This window comes from Dermacentor albipictus, chromosome 1 (genome assembly GCF_038994185.2).
Source record: "Dermacentor albipictus isolate Rhodes 1998 colony chromosome 1, USDA_Dalb.pri_finalv2, whole genome shotgun sequence".
Lineage (NCBI taxonomy): Eukaryota > Metazoa > Arthropoda > Arachnida > Ixodida > Ixodidae > Dermacentor > Dermacentor albipictus.
Genome location: NC_091821.1, coordinates 171,801,707 through 171,823,007, shown reverse-complemented (window position 1 = coordinate 171,823,007; position 21,301 = coordinate 171,801,707). Strand labels below are relative to the sequence as shown.

The following is a 21,301-nucleotide window of genomic DNA, read 5'->3' as shown; positions in this document are numbered from 1 at the left end:
CAGCTCTCAGACAATACAATGTTCACTACACAAGCTAGGCCACCGACGTGGCCTTGGAGAGCACCCTATATGGAGTCTCTTTCAAAGCGATGACAGGAATAGAGAAAGGTTTCATTGCAACCACAGATGCCAATGCCTGTGCTGTGACAGTAGAAGACAAAACATTGCCGGGATTTATTTGATGGTGAAATGGATGTTCTGATACTGGTGTAGGTATCGGTCCTATGCCCGTGCCGCACAATTTTTCTGCAAAAGTGCGGCAGAGATATGATGGTGGATCATTATACTGGCATACTAGTGCAGACGTCTACGTCAATAACTGTGCGCAGCATCAAACATGTCGACAACAAGCTGAAGATCTTATTGGCAAGAGATTGCTCAACAGCAAGCACAGCTATTTTGCTCAGACAGTTATTCGTCATCTTGCTGCAAAGATAAGTCTTCAATTTTTGAATGCACAAAAACGTGCACTCGCAAGATGATGGTATCGTCACGATGCCGGTATCATCACGGCGATAACACCTAGCTTGTGCAGTTCGTGGAAGGCTTCGGCTTCGATGCACTGACAAAGTTTCGTTATCAGCTTGCATTCAACTTCAACACTTTTGATGTCGCATGCATAGTGCTTGGCGAAAGGCTCGAGTAAGGAGATGTCCATAAAATTCTCACTTTGTGGGTGGAAGGCGCTAACCCTGCAGAGTACATCATTATTCTCCGTGAACCACCTAGTCACCTCTGCAAACAGGTGGTCCAAAACAGGTACAAAAACTTTGACTCTGAATGTTTCCTTTGAATCTGGAGACTCTTCTTCAATAGGCCGTCCTTCACTCAATACATACTGTTCTAAATGCTGCGCAAGGCGCGTAATTCTGTGGTTTTCTTTTGGGGACACCCCTTTCCCTTCAGAAACACTGCAGGCTTGCGCCCAGACACTGTCACATGCGTTCTGCAAATTTCTCATTTCGGGGAACTAGTCAATGAATGCGCGTGCCATGAGGCATGCTTGACTAATATCGCAGTCTCTACTTTGCAATAGGTCTGAAAGAACCTTAAGGTGGCCGAGTACCTTGGTAAACAGGCTTAAATTGAAGAGAAACGAGAAGCTCATTTGCTCAAGCAGACCCCTAGCTTCCATTGCCCGCCTGCTGTTTGTAGCAATGACTTCGGCGAGACATACACGGATAGCAGGAAAGCTTTTCATTGATGCTGTCCAAAGCCGCTATCTGCCAGGCCCATCGTGTATCATTGAGACGCTGCAGCTCTATCACTGGTAAAAACAACCTTTACTGCGCATCTATGTATAGAGAGAGAATTGCAGATCCACTCAGGAAAACAGAGAGGCATTCTAAAGGAGAGAAAAAATCCCTCACTGGGTTTATTACCTTGCAGACATACACGATGACTAGATTGAAGTGGTGGTTCATGCAGTCGACGTACACTGCCTGCGGCCCTTCCTGCCTGAACAGTGTCTGGATGCCCCTTGAGGTAGCGCTCACGACACTCGCACCATCATATGTTTGAGCAATGCACAGCTGAGTATCTACGCCGCAGTGATTCAACGTTTCCCTTACGTAGCCCAGGGGCGACCCAGCATTGCGGAATCCGAGGAGCCGCTCAAAGACAGCCCCACTTGCGTAGTACCTTACTATAACCAGAGTTCTTCAATGCCTTTCTGGTCACGAAACTCCACCGTAATGCTATGGGAGCTACCGTGCAGCGGCGCTGGGAGCACGGTGGGGGTTAGACGAAAGCTGCGCGCTGCGTTAGGGGAGCTGGGCGCCCAAGGAATCCGGCGACATCGGCAGTTCGTTTCCCTCATTTCAGCAGACAATTTGTTGATCTGAAGGCTAGAAGCATTGTGTACAAGGACACAGAGATAGCGCACGCGAACGACGATGCCTAAAACTTGCTATGTACCGCGTTGTCGCTCTGGCTACAGAGGTACAAGCGAAAAGGTATTGTTTTGTTTGCTTAGTGACGCCGATGAGCGGAAGAAGTGGAAACTGGCGATACCGCGACAGGAAGCTGGTGGCTTTACCTACAACTGCCAACATGTCAGAGTGTGTGAAAAACATTTTGACACCATGGACGTTGTTCGAAGCGATGAGTTCATGTTGAAAGGAGACGCCGTGTAAGGACACAGCGTCTGCCGCCTGGCCCCGTTCCTAGGCTTTTTGGACGGTTGCCGGTTTACTTGAGCAAGCCGAAGCCCCGATCGCAGTCAGCGATGTTAGATATGGGGCTGTTTCCTGCGCCTACTTCGAGTTCCCCAGACCACATCGAATCGCAGCATAACTAATTGAGAAACGCAGAAACGCGGAAAGCACATTCCAGAGGAGCGCTCGAGCAAACAAGTTCACGTGCAAACAAGTTCGTACGCCGCCGGTGGAGCCGTGCCGCCAGGAGCAGAAGGGGCCCTCAGACAATGAGGCCCAAGCGTCCCCCTTCTTCGCCTTTGAAGAAGGCATTTGCCACCACAGCGGGGCCGTACCGCCAAGAGTAGGTGGGCCCTCGGACAATGGAGCCCAAGCGTCCCCCTTCTCCGCCTTTGAAGAACGCATTGCAAGTCTGCAAGGCAAGACCGCAGAGAGCCGCCGGGTGTGACACCGCGACACGGGCGCCAACCATTGGCCGAAAATGGTGTCATCTGAGCGGACTCTCCCATTGGCCGAACATGACGTGACTTCCAGTCCTCGAAGGGTTTAAAAGAAGCATTCCAGAGAGACCAGAGCATTCCCTGATTCACCTCTCTCGAACTTCTTGCTGCGGGCCGCAGCGTCCGAGTTGCTGCCAGCCCGTAATGACTGTACGACTGTTACTTGACTCTCACCTCTCTGTATACATGTATAATGTAAAATAAATCCTCCAAGTTTGTTTTCATCCTGAAGTCCGTCCCCAACCCCTACAGCGAGGATTAAGCCAGCAGCAAAAAGACGTCACTTGTCGTCGTCTGACTGCAGAAGAAATTCTACCCTCTTCAAGCACTAAAACATCCCATACAACCGAGGCTGGCAATAAAGGTAAGCTAAACACCTTTGCTTGGCCACGCTGCTCGTTATGCCCATGTGTTTGCTGCGCTCAAATGCCTCAGGGGTACTTAAATTGGATTTTGCATCGTTCCGCAGATGTGACAGTGGACATGTGTGTGTTCATGGATACAGCCTGCCAAACAGAAAACATCTGCTCCTTTTCAGAGTTGCAGGCAGTGAAGGGCCAGCTCCGGAGCATGATGCAGCAACTCTGCCAGTGCCAGATAAAGCTTGCGAAGATGAGCGTGTTAGCAAGCAGACAAAAAAGAATGGATCAGGACATTCAGAAGCTGTCTGCTCGCGAAAAGTAGATTTTTGATCAGTGCTTGACGAAAGCGTGCGCAAAAGTCTCCAACAGCTGTGAGGTAAGCTAGTGAGATGCGCGCAAATGCTGCATTACTCATAATGATCTCATCTTGTGTTCTGCGTCCTTCAATGCTTCTGAAGGACTCGGATGCGACTGAAGCTCACAAAAAAGAGTAGCTAGTGCATTGGCCTAGTCAGCTCAGGATACTACCTGGAATGGGCATATTCCTTTAAAGCAATGTTCTACGTCTTCTTGCAATACCTTGCCATCTTACCTCTCCGAGGAATGTGCATGTTTACTTAAAGCACGAAGCTGTATTTAGGAGTCATTTGCATGCCATCACGCATAAGTTTATATGAATTGTGGTATTTGCTTTGCATTTATTTTAGCATTGCATTTTCTTTTTGCATTGTGTTCGCACGCATGCCAGCATTCTGCTAAACGTAAAAGAAACCAGTAACCGTTTTATAGTGTAGGTTGCTCAGTAGTACTAGTATTCGACTATACGAGAGACAAACCTTATATTTGTTGCTTGTGACGTTAGCAATACACTGCTTTGAATGTATTTCTTTGGTTGTTGGTGGCCTTTGCCATATCCTGTGGTACGTGCACGCAGCTTACAACAGCAGGTGCATTCGGTCCGTAATGTCATCAGATACCTCAGTATATTTGCACTGTGCATGCGCATCTACAATGACGGGGAGTGAAAAACTGATGAATAGTACTTGCATGGTGGCATTTTTTTAGGCCAGCAGCAGTTAGGAATTTTTGTTGTTGTTTATTTTATGCTTATATTCTTAAAGCTCGGTGTGTGCATGAGTGATGCAGCTCGTCGTTTCACATCCACGTATTTATTTGGTGGCCAAGCTAGGCAATCACGTGAATTGCATTGTACTTGCACATCTATCAGCATGCTTATGAATGCAAAATGCATGCTCTACTCCTTTCCTAGGTACAAAAAAGAGTGGCTATATGATTGCTTATTTCTCAAAGTAAAGCCGACAGCTGTTTACACTTTTCTACAAGAAAACGGCTTCCTTCCCCTTCCTGACCCTCGCACTCTGTACGGCTACCTGAGAAGCCCCAAGGCTGATTTCGGCTTTGATGCAAGCTTATTTGCTGTCTTGCAAGAAAAACTGCAAGGAGTTCCTGATAGAGAACGCCGAGGTTAGACACCATTTGGAATTAACTTACAATTGTTCTGTTTTTGAATAAGCAGCATAACTAAACAAAACATTTTTACAGGTGTGCTCATGTTTGAAGAGATGAGTGTGCGGAAAAGTGTCCATGTCAGAGAATCTGACATGTCCCTTTTGGGGAAGGTTGATTTTTCTGAGCACACGAGACCAACAGACCGCGAAAAGGATGGTGACCACGTGCTCTTGTTTTTTGTTCTGGCGCTTTCTTGGTGGCTGGTCCCAGACAGTAGGCAGTTTCTGTGCATCTGGTGCTACACTAGGCTCAATAGCAGCAAAATTGCTGCTTCAGTGCATTGTGCACCTCACAAATGCTTATGTTTTGGTGGACGCCATCCCGTGTGACAATTCTACATCCAATCAGTCAGCTCTGAGGTCCCTGGGTAAATGTATATCCATTATACTTGCAGTTCTGAGTTGCATAGGGAAATAAGTGGGCCAACAAGCATAATTTCTCTTCAGGTATTAGCGGCGACATAAACTACACCAAGAACATGTTTCAACACCCGTGTGATCCATCAAAATTTGTTTATGTGGTGATAGACCCTCCACATGTATTTAAGTGCATTAAAAAAAATCTGCAGAAGGTTGGGAAGTTTCTGGTAAGCATTAAAGTGCTCGCATTTGCACTGCTTGTGCTGTAGATTAATTATTTTTCTCATAAAATTTTTAATTGTTTTTGTTGCAGCTACCCTAAGGCCAAGAGGTTTTTCATTGCACTATTCTGCCCTACTAGGGTATGAAGAGCAGGCTGAGCTTTGTGGAGTGCCCAAGATAACTAAAGCGCACATTGCCCCTAATGCATTTCAAAAAATGAGTGTGTGGCTTGCTGTACACGTAAGAAATAATCTCAGCAAATTTTTATGTCGTAAACAAAACATGTTCCCACAACCTTGGTTAGTTTGTGTCCCTGAAACCAGGGAAGCATAGTGGCCTAAAAATTTTGTGCATTTTACAGTTGTTTAGTGAAAGCACTGCTGCAGCCATGGAGTTCTACAGCAAACAAGAGGCATGCGAGAAGTTACATTACTCAACAGCAATATCAGGTTTCACAAGACCCATGAACAAGCTGTTTGACAGCCTTAATTCTCGCAGGCTAGAGCATGTAAAATACAGTACAATGAAGCTGAACACACTGCTGTAAGTAATCGATATTATTACTGTATTAATAAGCCTTTTTGCTTATGCTGAAAATATTATTTAATTTCAGACGTTGAAGGAGAATATAGCTTGGCTGGACGATTGGCAGAAGTACATCGAGTAGTTGCCTGTGCAGAGGCGAGCATGTTTTCTGACCAAGCCGACATGTGCAGCGCTTAGAATAATGCTACGCAGTACAGTAGCACTAGTCGAGAGCTTCCTGAGTTCTGGTTTCCGCTATGTGCTCGTAGTAAACGTCGGACAAGATCCCTTGGAGGTAACTGTATTTACATTTCAAGCTAATGTGTTTGCTATAAATTGGTTTCTTCTTCCAGCGCTTCTTTGGGATAGTGAGGCATGTTGCTGGCGATGGAGGGCAGCATACCGTCCAACACTTCTTATTCATCTACCGTATGCTATCTGTAAACAACTTGGTGCGACCACCCCAACGTGCTTCTGTTGATGGTGATGGGCCACAACTTCTCCTCAAGCTTCAGGGCCTTTTCGAAAAGGAAAAGTCTTCTAACAGTCAGGTAGTACACCATCTTTTACCATTTTGGGATAAAAGAAACAATATTTGAAAGCAAAACAGTATTTTGCTTTCAAAATATCAGTTATAAACAACTAGTCAGCTCAAACGTGTAACATGTTAACCACTCATGCCTCTGGTGTATACGTGCTCTCAAAAGCAATACTGAAGCATGATGATGTGAAATGTGTGTTTTAGGTTGATGCCCTGGCAGTCCTCTTCGGCGACATTTTATTGGAGTCACCAGACAGCGTTCAAGGTGCCTCTGCTTCAAGCGAAGTGCTGTCTCCGAAAGAGTGCATACTGGACCACCTCGCAGGATATGTGATGAAAAAGTTCCTGACCATGAGCTGCCTTCGCTGCGTTCAAACTCTGAAGGGCTCGTCTCGGCAAGCAAGCGCCCTAATACTTGCCAAGTCAAGAGGTTTCCTGCAGGTGCCGTCATGCCGACTGCTCAGTCTCCTGCAGATTGTGGAGAGCTACGTCGAAGAACTCACTGTTATTAGAGTGGCTTGTGCGGACATCTACATGAACATTGTGGAGAGAGTTCTGTTGGATAACCGCACTTCAGCTGCTGCTTTATACAGGTTGTGGCTGCCACTATGTAGACACCATGGCAGAAATTGCGAATTTTTTTTCTCAGGTGCCGTCTGCACTTCTTCACAAGAGAAAAGAACAAACTTGCACGGGCAAGTAAGCACGCAGCATGCCCAGCTGGTGGGGGCAAGAAAGTGATGTGCTGAATTGCTTCCGTAACGGCTTCTGCCATACAGACAAGCAGGAATTTCTTTTTCACTGCTTTTTCTCAATGCGATAGATAATTGTAAAAAAAATGCTTTTTCTTCTTTTCATTCACTGATATGTCGATCATGTTAATTTTTCTATTTTTAAACTACTTCATTAGAACTGCTTCGTAGCTTGCTGATTTTTGAGGTACTTTCCGTCATATTACGTATTTTGAAATATTGCCTTGTTCACTGTAAATTTTGTTGCGCAACAATGTCATGTTCACAAACATATGTTTTCAAATGTGCCATTATACTGAAGAACGACAGAAAGCTGAGCTAGTTGGTAAGGATTCATAATGCAAAATAGAAGTGAGGCGTGCAGACAGGACACAGGAGTAGAGAAGTGGACAACACAAACGCCGACTATCAATTGAAGGGAGCACTGAGGCGAAAAATGAAAGAAGACACAAGGCGCAGATGAGTTTTGTATCTTCTTTCATTTTTCGCCTCAGTGCTCCCTTCAGTTGATAGTCGGCGTTCGTGTTGTCCACTTCTCTACTCCTGTGTCCTGTCTGCACGCCTCACTTCTATTTTGCATTATGAATTATACTGAAGCTTGTGATGCAATGGGCATTAGTGTCTCCTCAGCTTAACACGTTTTGGGGCATTTTGCCCCACGTTATGTGGTTCACATTCTGAATAAATCGGCAGTGCAGCAGCGTCATGCTCGTGAACACGTTTGTTTATTTTTGTTTACATTAGTGACATCAAACATGGCTTCGTCTCAGTTAATCAAGTCTCCCCAGTGCAGTCTTCATTACGCAATCTCACGCCATGCAAACATAGTCCATCCAAGTAACACACGCTGTCAATATGAAGCATGCCAAATTGGAGTGGAGGTGATAGCGAGATTGGTCCCAGAAGGAGAGACATTTGTGAAAGTGCAACCAACGCAAGAGTTGCAGCTGCACGGGTGCCTTTGCGTAGCTCCTCAACGTAAAGTGAGACCCCCTTTCATTCGTACAACAATGCCTACGTAACTTATCTTGTCAAGGTTACACGTTGGAAATGAACAAACGGCAGTTGCAAATTTGGGAGTAAGGCTAGGCTAGATGTCAGCGTGTATTCACGTGACACACGGACGTTGCCTTGCAAAAGCTTCGTCATTCCCACTTTGAAATGTTGCCGACGTTCTGCAATAGACTGCAACAGAATGAAGTTAGCTTTTATAAACTGTAAACACGGGAAATCAAGAGATTTTCTGTTTTGTAATGCAGCAGTGGCAAACTCTCGCGGCATAGATGGTCTCATTCCAAATAGCTAGCGCGATCGGCGCTGCCTCAAGTCTCGCTGCGAGGCTTAAATTTGCGAGTTAGCGAGTTCCTTAGGCTTTCACGGTGTCACAAGCCCAAACAAACTACCTATTCGTAAATAAATAATCTCATGCTCCTCTGCCCGAGATAAGGAACTGCGTTGTAAGGACACATACATTCAATATCGCGGCATCGGCACGACTGCCTCCATCGTAGCTTTGTTACCTTGCAAAGGTAAGCAAAAGGAACATTTTCACATGCAGATGCAATTACCACATTGCATGTAAGGCAAAATATGAGTGATACTTAAATATTAGCTGTTTGATGAAAGATAAACGGTTGCCTTGAACCGGTACAGTAGTTTCAGCCAAGTGCGGTGCGCGCGGACACGGCATGCTCCAACGGAAACAGCAGCGACCCTAGTAGCAGCTACTGTCCCTGTATAAAACTGTGGCCGGAGTTTCATGACCAGAAAAGCATTGAAGGACTCTGCTACAACTGATAATTGTTCCGTCTTGCTTAGGTCCTTGGTTTCATCAACAATAGTGCAAAGTACTTGGAGCTTTTCGTCTCTTCCTTTATACTTGTTAATGTGATGTGGCTGAGAATTTTGAGGATTTGGTCTTGTATTGAATGATGAACGTCCTTCACGTTCGCTGCTCCACCATTCAGTTTCTTTCTGACAATATTGTTATATTTGCCAAACAAGTTCAAGAGCTTAACGAAGTTTCCCTTGTTTTCACTTGTGGCACTTTCATTGTGGCCCCACTGAGCGAGTCCCTGAATGGCAGTTAATTGCAAAATATTTGTGACTCTTGCTACATAGAGGCGATTTTCCTCCACCTCCTGGAGTACGCGTCGCCGAGATGTGTTGCAACTGACTTGCTCTGTCCTCCCGACTTCATCTACGTGTAGGAAACCCACGATGTCTGGCAAGACTTATGCGCAAGTGACTTTCCGTGCTTTCTGAAACCAGCATCTTTTTCTATGGCTTTTTTCCAGTTACTGTATCCACCGTTGACAAATGCAGGTTTCTCATTGGGACCAGTAGAAAACATTCTGCAAGGGTAACCGAAAGCTGTGTCAGCCTGCACGCTGTACTCCAACCAAGGAGATAGGCCGTACCAGTCTGAGTGGAAGCTTCTTCTCAATTTGCCGTACTTTTTAGATGGAAATGGGTCCAGTATTGGCTGTGTGGGTGACTCTGTCTTAAATTTCGAAATGTCCAACTGGACTGCGTGGTCGACATCCGCATCAGAAACGTTGAATTCGGTCGCGGAATCAGGTTCATTCCTTGCTGCACACGATGCGGAAAGCTCGTCGCACTTACTGTCCATTTGCACTGACGAGGACGGACAAGCGTCGTCAGAAGTGATGCTACTCACAGTCTCTTCAAGCGGAATAAAAACGGAGCGCTGAGGATTTTCTTGTTCATGGGGCGTCTACAAATCTCCCATTGTTGAAGCAGAAACCTCTGTGTGGATGCATTGCTGCTAGGCCCGCTTGCTTGCATTTGAAAAAAAGTTGGCAATGGACCTTTTCAGCGACATCTTAAGGCAACCCAAAGGTCCCATGCGTCGACCATGCGTTGGAGCCTCTTCCGGTGGCGAGATGGGCTGGCGTTTCCTCCAGCGACATGAGCACTGAAGTGGCTTAAGTGGTTGGTGCCACTGCTGCAGTGCACTAGAAGACTAGAAGAAGTCAGTGCAATGAGCGGAACAGCTGCACCACAGCGCGAATGGTGCACGCAAGGGCGATCGTAGCTGCGGCGTTGTCGTTGCTCACTGCTGAAGCTCCTGTTACATCTCAATACAAAGAAGAGCGTTTCTTAGACGTTTACCAGAGGCAACCCACCACATTCATCACCCGCCTATCCAGAAGTCCACAAAGCTTTGACGCCAATCATTGACGGGTCAGGAAAAGACCCTCTACCTGAAAACAACAAGCTGAACTAATGGATGAAAGGGGCCCAAGTCGACGGCTACCAAAGAACAGCACAGATCTTCGATTCCCAGGTTGCTATACAGTCACATATTTCATACCATCGGAGGCGGAGTTCGGCAGAACGGCGTGAAATTCAGAGTGCGTGTATACATGACAGTACTGTGGCAGAGGAGGCGATGCAAGAAACTTGCTTAGACTTTGCAGCTCGTCGAATGCGCACATACCCTCTGGAGCTCCCTAGGCATTGCCACATTAGCCTCTTGACAGCTGTAATTATCCCTGACCCCCAACAAAAGCATTGCAGAAACTGCAGCGCTTACCTGTCTACTAACGTGCAAGTCCAGAGGCTAGCTAGATAGAACGGTAGAGTGGAGGGGGAAGAGGAAGCAGAGATAGAGTAGAACAGACTCAGTCACTAAACGAGTGAATAACAGCCTTGCCACTCTTTGCTCGCAGTTCCCATTCAACAGGAAGGAACAGGGGGATAGAGAAAAGATGCCATGAGAAGGCAACGAAACGCTACTACTACAGACACGACAGCGGTTGCGGGGAAACAGGATAAATTTAAGTTCAAGGTGCGGTAAGATACGTCGCTCCTGCTATTTCATTAAAAAAAAAAACACCATGCAAATATGTCAAGCGGACAACTTACGTAGGGCCTGTAGGAAAAGACCCGCATTAATTAAAGCACACCGCAGGATCTAGGCGACATCACGGCAGCATCGGCACGTCTAGTCAACACTCCAGTGCCCGCTGCAGTAACTTTGCGGCAATGGCACATCTCGAGGTTGCGGATTTAATCCCGACCACGGCAGCCGCATTTTGACGGAGGTGCAATAAAAAACACCATAATTCAATTAAAGTTTAATACTTCTGCCACGATGCGATTTGTCGTGTGAGGCAATGAGAATACTCAACCCTCTCAAACGTTATAAAATTAGGCGCAGAACAATGCCTGAACCAAACACCTCTCCGTGTGTTCTGTGTACCATGCAGATAAACAGCAGGGGTGCACGCAAGGAAACGTTTAACGTCAACTCAGCACCTTCGTGTTGGACTGAATGCTGAAGAAATGAAATATTCACCGTCAACATCACTGCTAATTACCGTCAATTAAAGCAAACGGCACAGAAAGCTTCGCGTACATCGATTCCCACAGTGCGTGGCAACTGCATAATTTTTCTTTCATTCCTATAACCGGATGTCCTCGTCGACGGGCTTGGTGGATTCCTAATGCCACTTTGAGCCGCAACACTTCCAAGTGTGTCGGCATTTGGCACGCGTGTATTTAGCGACAAGCGGAGCGGATGGCTAAGTGGTGGCGTCCTGCAAGGGTAAGTGGCTTACCGGGTCTTTTTGTGAGTAGGCAGCATTCTCCCGACGGTTTTCAGTGAGAAAAGCTGCAGCTTAGAAGGGTCATGACATCTCAACTCGTTTGACCCCACTTGCAATTTTGTGACAGTGGCTATTACATCTGAGGCACAAACTTGCCGGTTCATGCTAGCAGACCAAACAACAAAGAAATGTAGCCCATTTTTAAATCTATTTAGAACTGTTGGAACCATTTTTATGTCACAGCGGCAGTTCGCGCTGTATTTCAAGCGACTATTCTATCACAAGCGCGAGGGAAATTGCTTGTGGTCAGAAATTTTCTGTAATAAATTGTTATGCTTAAACAAGGCTGTCATTTGTAAGCGGCGCTACTCTCATACCTCTGCTTCCAAATTATAAGACATCAAAATTGACATTTTGTTTCATACCACCTACCTTCGATCAGTTTTTCGGTGTGCTTGGGGAGGGGGGGGGGCAGAGGGGGGACAAACAAAAATTGGGGGGGAGGGCGTGCCCCGCCTCGCCCCCCCTTGCAGACTCGATGGGTGACTTTGAGAGGCAGTCGGCATTGCTGTAACTCTTCCCTGATTTGTAAATTAATGGTCATGTCAAACTCCTGAAACCTGAGACTTTAGTGTGCCAGACGGGTCTTTCAAGTTAGTTAGCCAACAAAGAGAATGATGATCGCTGACAAGCTTGAATGAACGGCCGTACAACTATGGGCGAAATTCGATAACCGCCCACACCATGGCGAGACATTCCTTCTCGGTAGTAGAGTAGTTTTCCTCTGTACGAGAGGGAGTGCGGCTAGCGTAGGCAATTACTTTTTTGGAGCCGTCTTGCCACTGCACCAGTACAGCACCCAGACCAACATTGCTCGCATCAGTGTGAAGTGGTGTAGGGGTATCCTCATCGAAGTGCGCAAGAACAGGAGGCGTTTGAAGGCGTTGATATAGTTTGCTAAATGCTACTTGCTCATTTTCCCCCACAGAAAGGGAACATCGTCTCATGTCAGGCGTGTTAACAGCGCAGCAATATATGAAAAGTCAGTAATAGGCGCACAGCCCCAAGAAGCACTTCACTGCCTTCTTGTTGGATGGTGTGGGGAACTTTGCCACAGCGTGTATTTTGTCTGGGTCAGGTCGTACACCCTCATGACTGATGACATGGCCAAGGAAGCATAGTTCACTGAAACCGATATGACATTTCTCGGGCTTTAACGTCAGGCCAGCCCAGCATATTGTTACGGCGATGTTAGGAGTATATAAAGACTGCATTAACAATATATATACAGGATGAGTAGCGTAAACAAGATGGCTGACCACCAAGAACACGTAGCAGCCAGCGTCTTGCGATTTTCTTCTTTCTCTGTCTTCTTTCATCCTTCCGTAACAGAACCCCTGGGTGGCAAAGCGTCGTCTCGGCGCATGGTAGGCGAAGAATTGCAAGCGAAGTATGGCTTCAGCCTTGAAACGTGCATGGCATCAACAGGTGTCGGACCTGAGGATGCATCGAACTGTAGCGGTGCAATCTTGTAATTTAAGTTGTTAACTTGACGTAGGGTTTCATAAGGCCCCATGTAGTGAGAGAGAAGCTTCTGGGAGAGGCCAACCTGAAGACATGGTGACCAAAGGAGCACCCAAGCACCTGGCGTGAACCTAACATCGCGATGGCACCGGTCATAATGCTGTTTTTGTATATGCTGCGAGGCTAATAAACAAGATCGGGTGACTTGATGTGCCATGTGAGCGCGATCGATGACTTCATGAGCATACTCAGTTGCAACATATGGCACAGAAGGTAGGATGGTGTCAAACGGCAATGTGGGGTCACGACCATACAAAACATAAAAGGGTGAATATCCTGTGGTGTCATGTCAGGATGAGTTATACGTGAACGTCACGTAGACCAGCGTGGCATCCCAGTCGCGGTGATTGTTGTAGAAATACATCAACAGCATCTCTGTGAGTGTTCGGTTGAGACGTTCTGTAAGACCATTCGTTTGTGGGTGGTAGGCAGTGGACAGCTTGTGCTCAGTGGCACAAGAGCAGAGGAGGTTGCTGACAACTCGAGACAACAATGAGCGGTCGCGGTCTATAAGTAACTGGCGAGGTGCACCATGGTGGAGAATGACGTCGTGGAGGAGAAAATTGGCGACGTCAGTTGCACAACTAGTCGACACTGCCTTTGTTATGGCGTAGCATGTCGCGTAATCAAAAGCAACGGCGATCGACCTATACCCTTTATTTGTCATCGCAAAAGGACCAAGCAGGTCAAGGCCTACAAGAAAGGAAGGTTCAGAGGGAACTTCAATTGGATGGAGTCGTCCGACAGGTGGCAGGGGAGGTTTCTTCCGGCGCTGACACAGTTCGCAAGTTGCGACATAACGACACACAGAGCGGTAAAGACCCGGCCAGAAGAACTGCCGTCGTACGCAGTAGTGTGTACGCAAAACTCCAAGGTGTCCCGATGTCGGTGCATCGTCAAGTTGCTTAAGAATGACGGATTGCAGATGACGAGGAAGGACAAGGAGCAACTCAGGCCGGCAGGGTTGATATTGTGGCGGTAGAGGATGCCGCTGTGCAGCACGAACACGCGCCACATGCCATCGGTGCTGCCAGATTGCACTCCGGCGATGATGGGCTGTAAGGATTCGTCGCATTGTTGTTCAGTGCGCATGTCGGTCATGTCAGTAAAAGCCATCACGCAGGTCACCGGATCATGCACAACAGGACCAGGAGGATCCACGGGGTGACGAGAGAGGCAGTCAGCGTCCTTGTGCAGACGTCCACACTTGTAGTTGACAATAAATGAAAATTTCTGGAGCAGCAAAGCCCAGCGACCAAGCCGTCCTGTCGAGTCCCGAAGGGAAAACAGCCAACAGAAGGCATGGTGGTCTATAACGACCGAAAATGTATGGCTGTGCAAATATGGCCGGAACTTGGCGACGGCCCAAACTAAAGCGAAGCACTCCCGCTCGATGATGGAGTAATTTCTCTCGGGAGGGGACAGCAGGTGGCTGGCGTAAGCTATCACGTGCTCGGTACCATTCTGTTGTTCGGCGAGAACAGCGCCGATGCAATGGCTGCTTGCGCCAGTGTGGACTTCGGTCGGTGCAGATGGATCAAAGTAGGCAAGTATGGGAGGGATGGTTAGAAACCTGATTTGGGTGGCGAACGTGTCAGCCTGCTCAGGGCTCCATGAGAATGGCGTGTTCTTCTTTAGAAGATCTGTCAAAGGCCGAGCAACGTCAGCGAAGCTTTTGACGAAATGGCAAAAGTAAGAACACAGGTCGAAGAAGCAGTGCAAGTCAGAAGCATAATGTGGCACAGGGAAACTGCCAATGCCATGAACCTTTTCAGGATCTGGTTGTACACTGCATGCGTCAACGAGGTGCCCCAACATAGTAATCTGACGGCGCCCGAATCGACATTTCGTGGGGTTCAGTTGGAGGCTGGCTTTTCGGAAGACTGCAAGAATTGCAGCGAGTCAGGTATGGTGGCTGCCAAACATGGGAGAAAAAACATTAACGTCGTCAAGACAACAAAGACAGGTGGTCCATTTGTAGCCTCGCAGAAGAGAGTCTATCATACGTTCAAATGTTGCAGGAGCATTGCATAAGCCAAAAGGCATGACTCTGATATAAACCTTCAGGGGTGATGAAGGCCGTCTTTTCGCCACCATTTCATCAACTGATATCTGCCAGTAGCCGGATCGAAGATCAATGGACGAGAAGTATTTGGCTCCGTGCAAGCAGTTCAAGGCATCATTGATGCGTGGCAGAGGGTAGATGTCTTTTCGCAGGATCTTATTTAAATGGCGATAATCGACACAAGAACGCCGGGTACCACATTTTTTTTTTTTTTTCCACAAGGACGACAGGTGAAGCCCAAGGGTTGGCTGATGGTGCGATGACCGCTTTGCAGAGCATTTTGTTCACTTCTGATTGGATGACTCTACGTTCAGCATGTGACACATGATAGGGACGCCGATGAACAGGATTCATGTCTCCAGTGTTTATACGGTGGTGAACAACAGATGTTTGGCCTAAAGGCTTGTCGCCAAAATCAAAGATGCCACTGTACGGTTCAAGCAGGGGTGCTGTACAATTGTGAGACTAGAGGGGTGTCTGCTCATTGTGCGCCATTGAACCTTTTATAAGCTTACACTCAGTCGGTGCCACATGGAGGTTGATTAGGGGCAGACAATGGAGAAAACTTTCTTTTAGTGTGTTGACACGACCTGTAGCTTTCGCTGCACTGTACTGAGTTGGTGAAAGCACACGAAGAGGAGGAGGGAGCCCCGGTGGGAAGGGTAGTGAAGGCGAGCGAAAAACAACGGTGGTCACATAGTCATTCATCAAATGCCTGTAACTTTACAATCACGGCATTACTTCAAAAAAAAATTATTGCGGCTGTACGTTTATTGCAGGCTGCTACACAGCTGTCACTATGTAACAAATTTTTGATCTCAGAGTGGTTAAGGGGCACCTTGACAGCAGAGCATGTGCCTGCCTGCTTAAAAAAGAAAATTGTTTGAAGGTTTTTTTTATGTGTCAACACCAAGATACAATTGGGGGCATGCCACAGTGGGGGACTCCAGAAATTTTGACCACCTGGGAATCTTTAACGTGCACTCAATGCACAGCACACAGGTGTTTCTGCATTTTGCCCACATCAAAATGCAGTCACCATGGCCAGGATTTGATGCCGCGATCCCCTGCTTAGCAGCGCAACGCCATAGCCTCTAAGCAACTAGGTCACATCACCTGCCTGCTTTCACGACACATTACATGGAAGCAGTTAGAGACTGAACAACGAAACTTCAATGCTTTTTTTTTTCTTTTCTTTTGAAGAAAAGCAAAAGTGACCTCAGGGAGTAGGTCAGAAACAAGTTATTTCCATTTTGCATAACTGTAGCAGGATGTAGCAGGTTTAGCTTCATGGCAAACTTTGGCACAATTAAGGCAACAATCACATCACTGCATTTGCTGTTTAAGCCCATCGCACTGCGCTCATAAGCTTATATCAGATCGAAGGCGAATTAATACAGGCAGTTCCTTCTTCAAAACTAACGTAAGAGCATGTAGCAAAAGCTGCCCTCATAACATTAAAAAATTATGAGCTGAGCTTTCTAGCCTTCTTATATTACATGAATACTCCATACACATACCAAAACTCTCTTTCTCCTTGAAGAAACGAAAAGCACTTCTCAGCTGCTCTGCTGCGAGGCCCATCTTCTGTGCCATATCAGTCCATTTTGGTCCAACCCTGTCATACAGGAGCAGCACCTGCTTCTTCTGCTCTGGAGTTAGGCTGAAACAAAAGGGTGATGGAAGAAAGAAGAGTCACATGCATATTTCTGTAGCAAACACAAGGGTTGTACAAAGTACAGAAGAAGCTCAGTGCTGCCTACAAACTAAACATGCACTCATATTCAAAAGCAATAGCATTTCTGTAACTATTTTAAAAGCATTGAACATACAGAAGCTTTCCATATTTAAAGGGCTGGAAATGGCCAAGGTTGTTAGCAGCTCTGGGAGAAGCAAATTGCCACTTGGGAGCAGGTTTACAGCTGGGATTGTCTGTTTTGGAGAAAATCGGTTGGGCTCAACTTGTGTTACGCCTAAGTGATTTGCTCCAAACGAGTAAAATATAGGCAGATTAAGAAATGGTGTTTTTTATTTGATTTTACAGAACACTACTTACATACAGGCTGTGGCAACTAAGCATGGCCAAGAAAAAATAAAAACCTGAGGGGTTTCCAAATGAAGTTGACTGTATGTTTACAGGTTTCTGTACATACTAGTCATGAATATTTCTTTTCTTGCGGCGTACAAATAACTAATACCCGAATCACACAAACACTTGTGCAGTGCCTTCAACTAAGGAAGTGCGAGCGAGACTTTCAAAAGGAGTTTGATGTAAAGGAGTTGTGCTACTTCGCTGCTGGTGTAACTTTTTGGCAGCGGCGTAATCGTGTACATGTTGCGTTTTTAAATATTTTTTTGACAAGAACATGAATGCGACACCGAAAAAGATCCATAAAGCATTGTGGTTCGACGAAGCATGACAAGATGTCACTACCAGTGTCAAGTAACCTGGTACTATGCAATTGCCCACGCCTATAACGAATTCTGGACACCCTAAAACCTTTTTGGGTGTCCAACCGAGGTGTGCGCTCGGTCGAGCGTATAGGGAAGCTACAAGCATAAATGTGATCAAGAAGAGTTTGAGCTGATCTGTAATGTAATCAAAATTGTTATATATACAAGCAAGAGTAATTTAAAGAAAAACGAAAATTAACATTTCAGTTCTATGTCAAGTACTGTGGGAATGAGAGTATTCCCTTCCATAGGGTTTCATACAATAATTACTCGAGGGAACTCAGGCGCTAGTGTCTATGGGAGCTCCAAGCATGGCAGTTCAGCCAGCATGCGAATGGTTAGTACCGCACATGGTAGCCAGCCAGCATGGTTAGTACATGGATTTGCTTAAACTTCATCTTTCTGGCTTGAAACGGCTTTGTCACTTTGTAAACTCATCATTTTCAACAAAGCACCTTTTCAGCAATAATTTAATAAACATTATTAAAATTGTCCGACAGATGGATTTGATCACAGGACCTGTAGCACAGTAGCCCGATATCAAAACCATTACACCACAGATGCATACATGAACAAGTGGCATAGTATACCCTTAAGAATTTCTCACGGGCAAACAAACACATTTGGATTTGGCCACCTCAACAGGCTGAACCGCTAGACTTAGTAGCGATTATGCGTGTTTGCAGAGTCTTCTGCATTTAGAAAAGTATAAATTCCTTTGAAATTTAGGACACTGAAGGCAGATAAAGCATGATAAACAAAGTCACAAGAATAGTGTCGCGATGCAGAACAGGACGTGCAGACAAGAGACGATGACGAAGTGTTGTTGCTGCTGGGGCACTTCGGCCTCCATGTTCTAGTGTCAGCTGGCGCCTTCAGCATTTACCTTGCATAAACAACTATCGTGCTTGTCTCTGCCTCGCAACATATTGGTGGAGGTGCTGGATACCAACACTGAGCTCCGCAGCGGTTGCCGTGTGAGCCCCGACACGATCATCGACAGCCAAAGTGCCACAATGACCGACTGCCCACCTCCGGTGCCGCAGACTCTGACCTCCGTCATGTTGTCCAAGCCGCGAGACCCAGGGACCTTCAATGGCATCAATGGTATGGATGTTGAAGACTGGATTTCCTGGTACGAGCGTGTAAGCAAAAATAATTGGTGGGACCCAGCGCTATCGCTAGCGAATGTGATATTCTACCTTCGAGACACAGCGCTGGCATGGTATGAGACTCACGAACACGACATAACGAGTTGGGGCTTCTGCAAGCAGATGCTTCCAGACCTCTTTGGAAAGTCTTTTGGCCGTCAGCTGGCAGCAAAGGAGCTGTTGACCCATTCTGCCTTAATAGACTATGCTACAGGTGTCGTGCAGTTGGGCCTTCCTGCTGACAGCTACTTTGCTTCCGATGCACATCATCCGTTCCTGTGTTCTGCCAAAATCACCCGGTTGCTGCCTCAAACCACTACTACTGTACCTTTTAACGCTTGACCACATGTTCCTGATGGCGACTACACAGTCTCTCCTCTTGTTGACGTTATTCTACAGCATGGAGTCACGCTCCCAAGTACCGTCGTCACCATTGTTGATAATTCTACTTAGCTTCCCGTTTTCAACTTGGGGTCTGTTGCACACGTTCTTCCTGGTAACATGACAGCGGCCAGTCTGACACCTGTGCACGAGTACGAGATATCTCCACTCGCGCCCTTTATTTCTGCCTCTGTCAGCCTGTTCGGATTCATCACCCTACCACTTCATCTATAAAATGATCGCTACCGACCTCTCTCCAGCTCAAACTGAAGACCTTAGGCGCATTCTGTTTAGTTACCGCGATATTTTTGATTTCGATGACCCAATCACTAACATCACTTGGGCATTTGGTATGCCCCAGCGACGTTAGAGAGAATGATGGACACCCTTCTCTCGAGGCTTCAAGTGGACCATCTGTCTGTGTTATCTCGATTACGTAATCGTTTCTGCTCCAACCTTGAAAATGCACATTGAGTGTCTCGCGACTGTCCTTACTGTGTTTCTCACTGCGAAACTTCAGCTCAACTGGTCATGTCACTTCGGTCATCATGAAATAACCGTTCTCGGGCACCTTGTGAACGCCAATGGAATTCAACCTGACCCAGCCAAACTTCGAGCTGTGCAAGACTTTCTTGTGCTGTGCTCAGTTAAGGAGTGTTGTGGAATAAGAGATGGAGAACTTTTAACTTATAGAAAAATGACAGAGACAGACATCCGTTCACTTCAAGCGCATCAAGAAGACTCATTTATTTTTCACTAGAAGGTATGGGAAAGGGGAGAGAGTAGAGAGAAAGGGACAATCATAATACTCTGTGTCAAACAGGCTTTCTTGCACCCCGCACGTGCAAGCAACCAACTCCAAACCTGAAAGGCACCACCACACCGCCGGTCACTGTTCGTAGAATGCGACCGCCCGTAATTTGCACGCAGTTTGAGGGGTGTCAAGTGTCCGGCGCTTCTGCCACAGTGACCTCAGCAGTGCCGTTTTAGGTGGAGGAGTCCTCTTTGCTAAAGCGGCAGCGGCACCCAGCACGGAGGTGCTTTGGCTCCTCCAGGGAGGATATACAAACAACCTCCCCCGGATGAGTGAACTATTATTGAGCTCATTGCTCCACAATCTCTAAAGGATACAGCAGCTGTATCGGTCACTTCACCTCTGTTCCCCCACTTAATACCAATTTGCAGGAACGCACCCTGCAGTCTCTACCCTTAAATGTTTCCTTAATTCTGGCAGTCTTCCACATGTGGCGTTTCAAGCGGGCCTCCCTCAGGAGCACCAAGGCGTCTTTCTTCCGATCATTCGATGTCGTTGGTCGGCACATATGTGCCGATCTGAGCGCCAATAAGTACTCTTTTCACCACCGTCTCCAGAAACCATCAGCCATGGCAGTCTGGTACTTCCAGCGTCGTGAGAGATGCATGCCACCGCCAGGAATTTCGTCCGGCAGCAGGTGTGGAGGAAGGGTCGTCAACTTTCTTCCAAAAAGGAAGTGCGCTGGTAACAGTGGTTCTGGCTCTTGAGCATCATCATATATGAAAGTCAAAGGGCGTGAGTTGATCACGGCCTCCACCTCATAAAGAACGGTGGTCAGTTCTTCGAAACTCAAGCTGCTCCGACCTAACACCTTTCGCAATGCTACTTTCACAGATCGCACCATCCACTCCCAGAATCCGCCCCACCAAGCCGGCCGTTCAACAATAAACTTCCATCTGATCTGGTTTCCGGTGAAGTATGACTGCAATTCCTTGACTTGCAACAGCATGAACATGGCCTTTAGATCCCTGGCTGCACACTTGAATATGAGCGCGTTGCCCACATACACCGTCGAGCAGATTCCACGGCGTGCCACAAAGCGTTCAAAGGCCAAGAGGAAGGCTGTAGCCGAAAGGTCACTGACAAGCTCAAGGTGGACGGCACGTGTCACAGCACAGGTGAAAATAGCGATGTAGCATTTTTTGCTGTCGCGTGACCGTCAACAAATCAAGGGCCCTGCAAAATCGATGCCAACGATGTTGAACGGGTTTCCTTTAGTCACTCTGTCAGTTGGAAGTGGTGCTATTGGTTCCATAGCTGGAGGGCAACTTTGTTTGTGACAGACGAGGCACTGCTTGATAACTTTCTTTATGGCCTGACGCCCTCTGATA

General features: G+C 46.9%; 1 protein-coding gene and 1 pseudogene across 5 annotated transcripts in view; both read right to left on the bottom strand.

Moving 5' to 3' along the window:
* LOC135905755 (transcription termination factor 1-like) overlaps positions 1-21,301 on the bottom strand; it is a 145,828-nt gene that overhangs the window by 63,347 nt on the left and 61,180 nt on the right. For all 5 annotated transcript variants that reach the window (XR_010565472.2, XM_065436789.1, XM_065436787.1 and 2 more), the window contains exon 7: positions 16,691-16,833. Coding sequence is in view for 4 of the 5 variants with exons in the window: in XM_065436789.1 (XP_065292861.1) it covers positions 16,691-16,833 (143 nt within the window). In the remaining variant the exon portion in view is untranslated. The remainder of the gene's footprint in view (positions 1-16,690; positions 16,834-21,301) is intronic.
* Positions 295-1,424, bottom strand: LOC135905761 (zinc finger MYM-type protein 1-like; annotated as a pseudogene).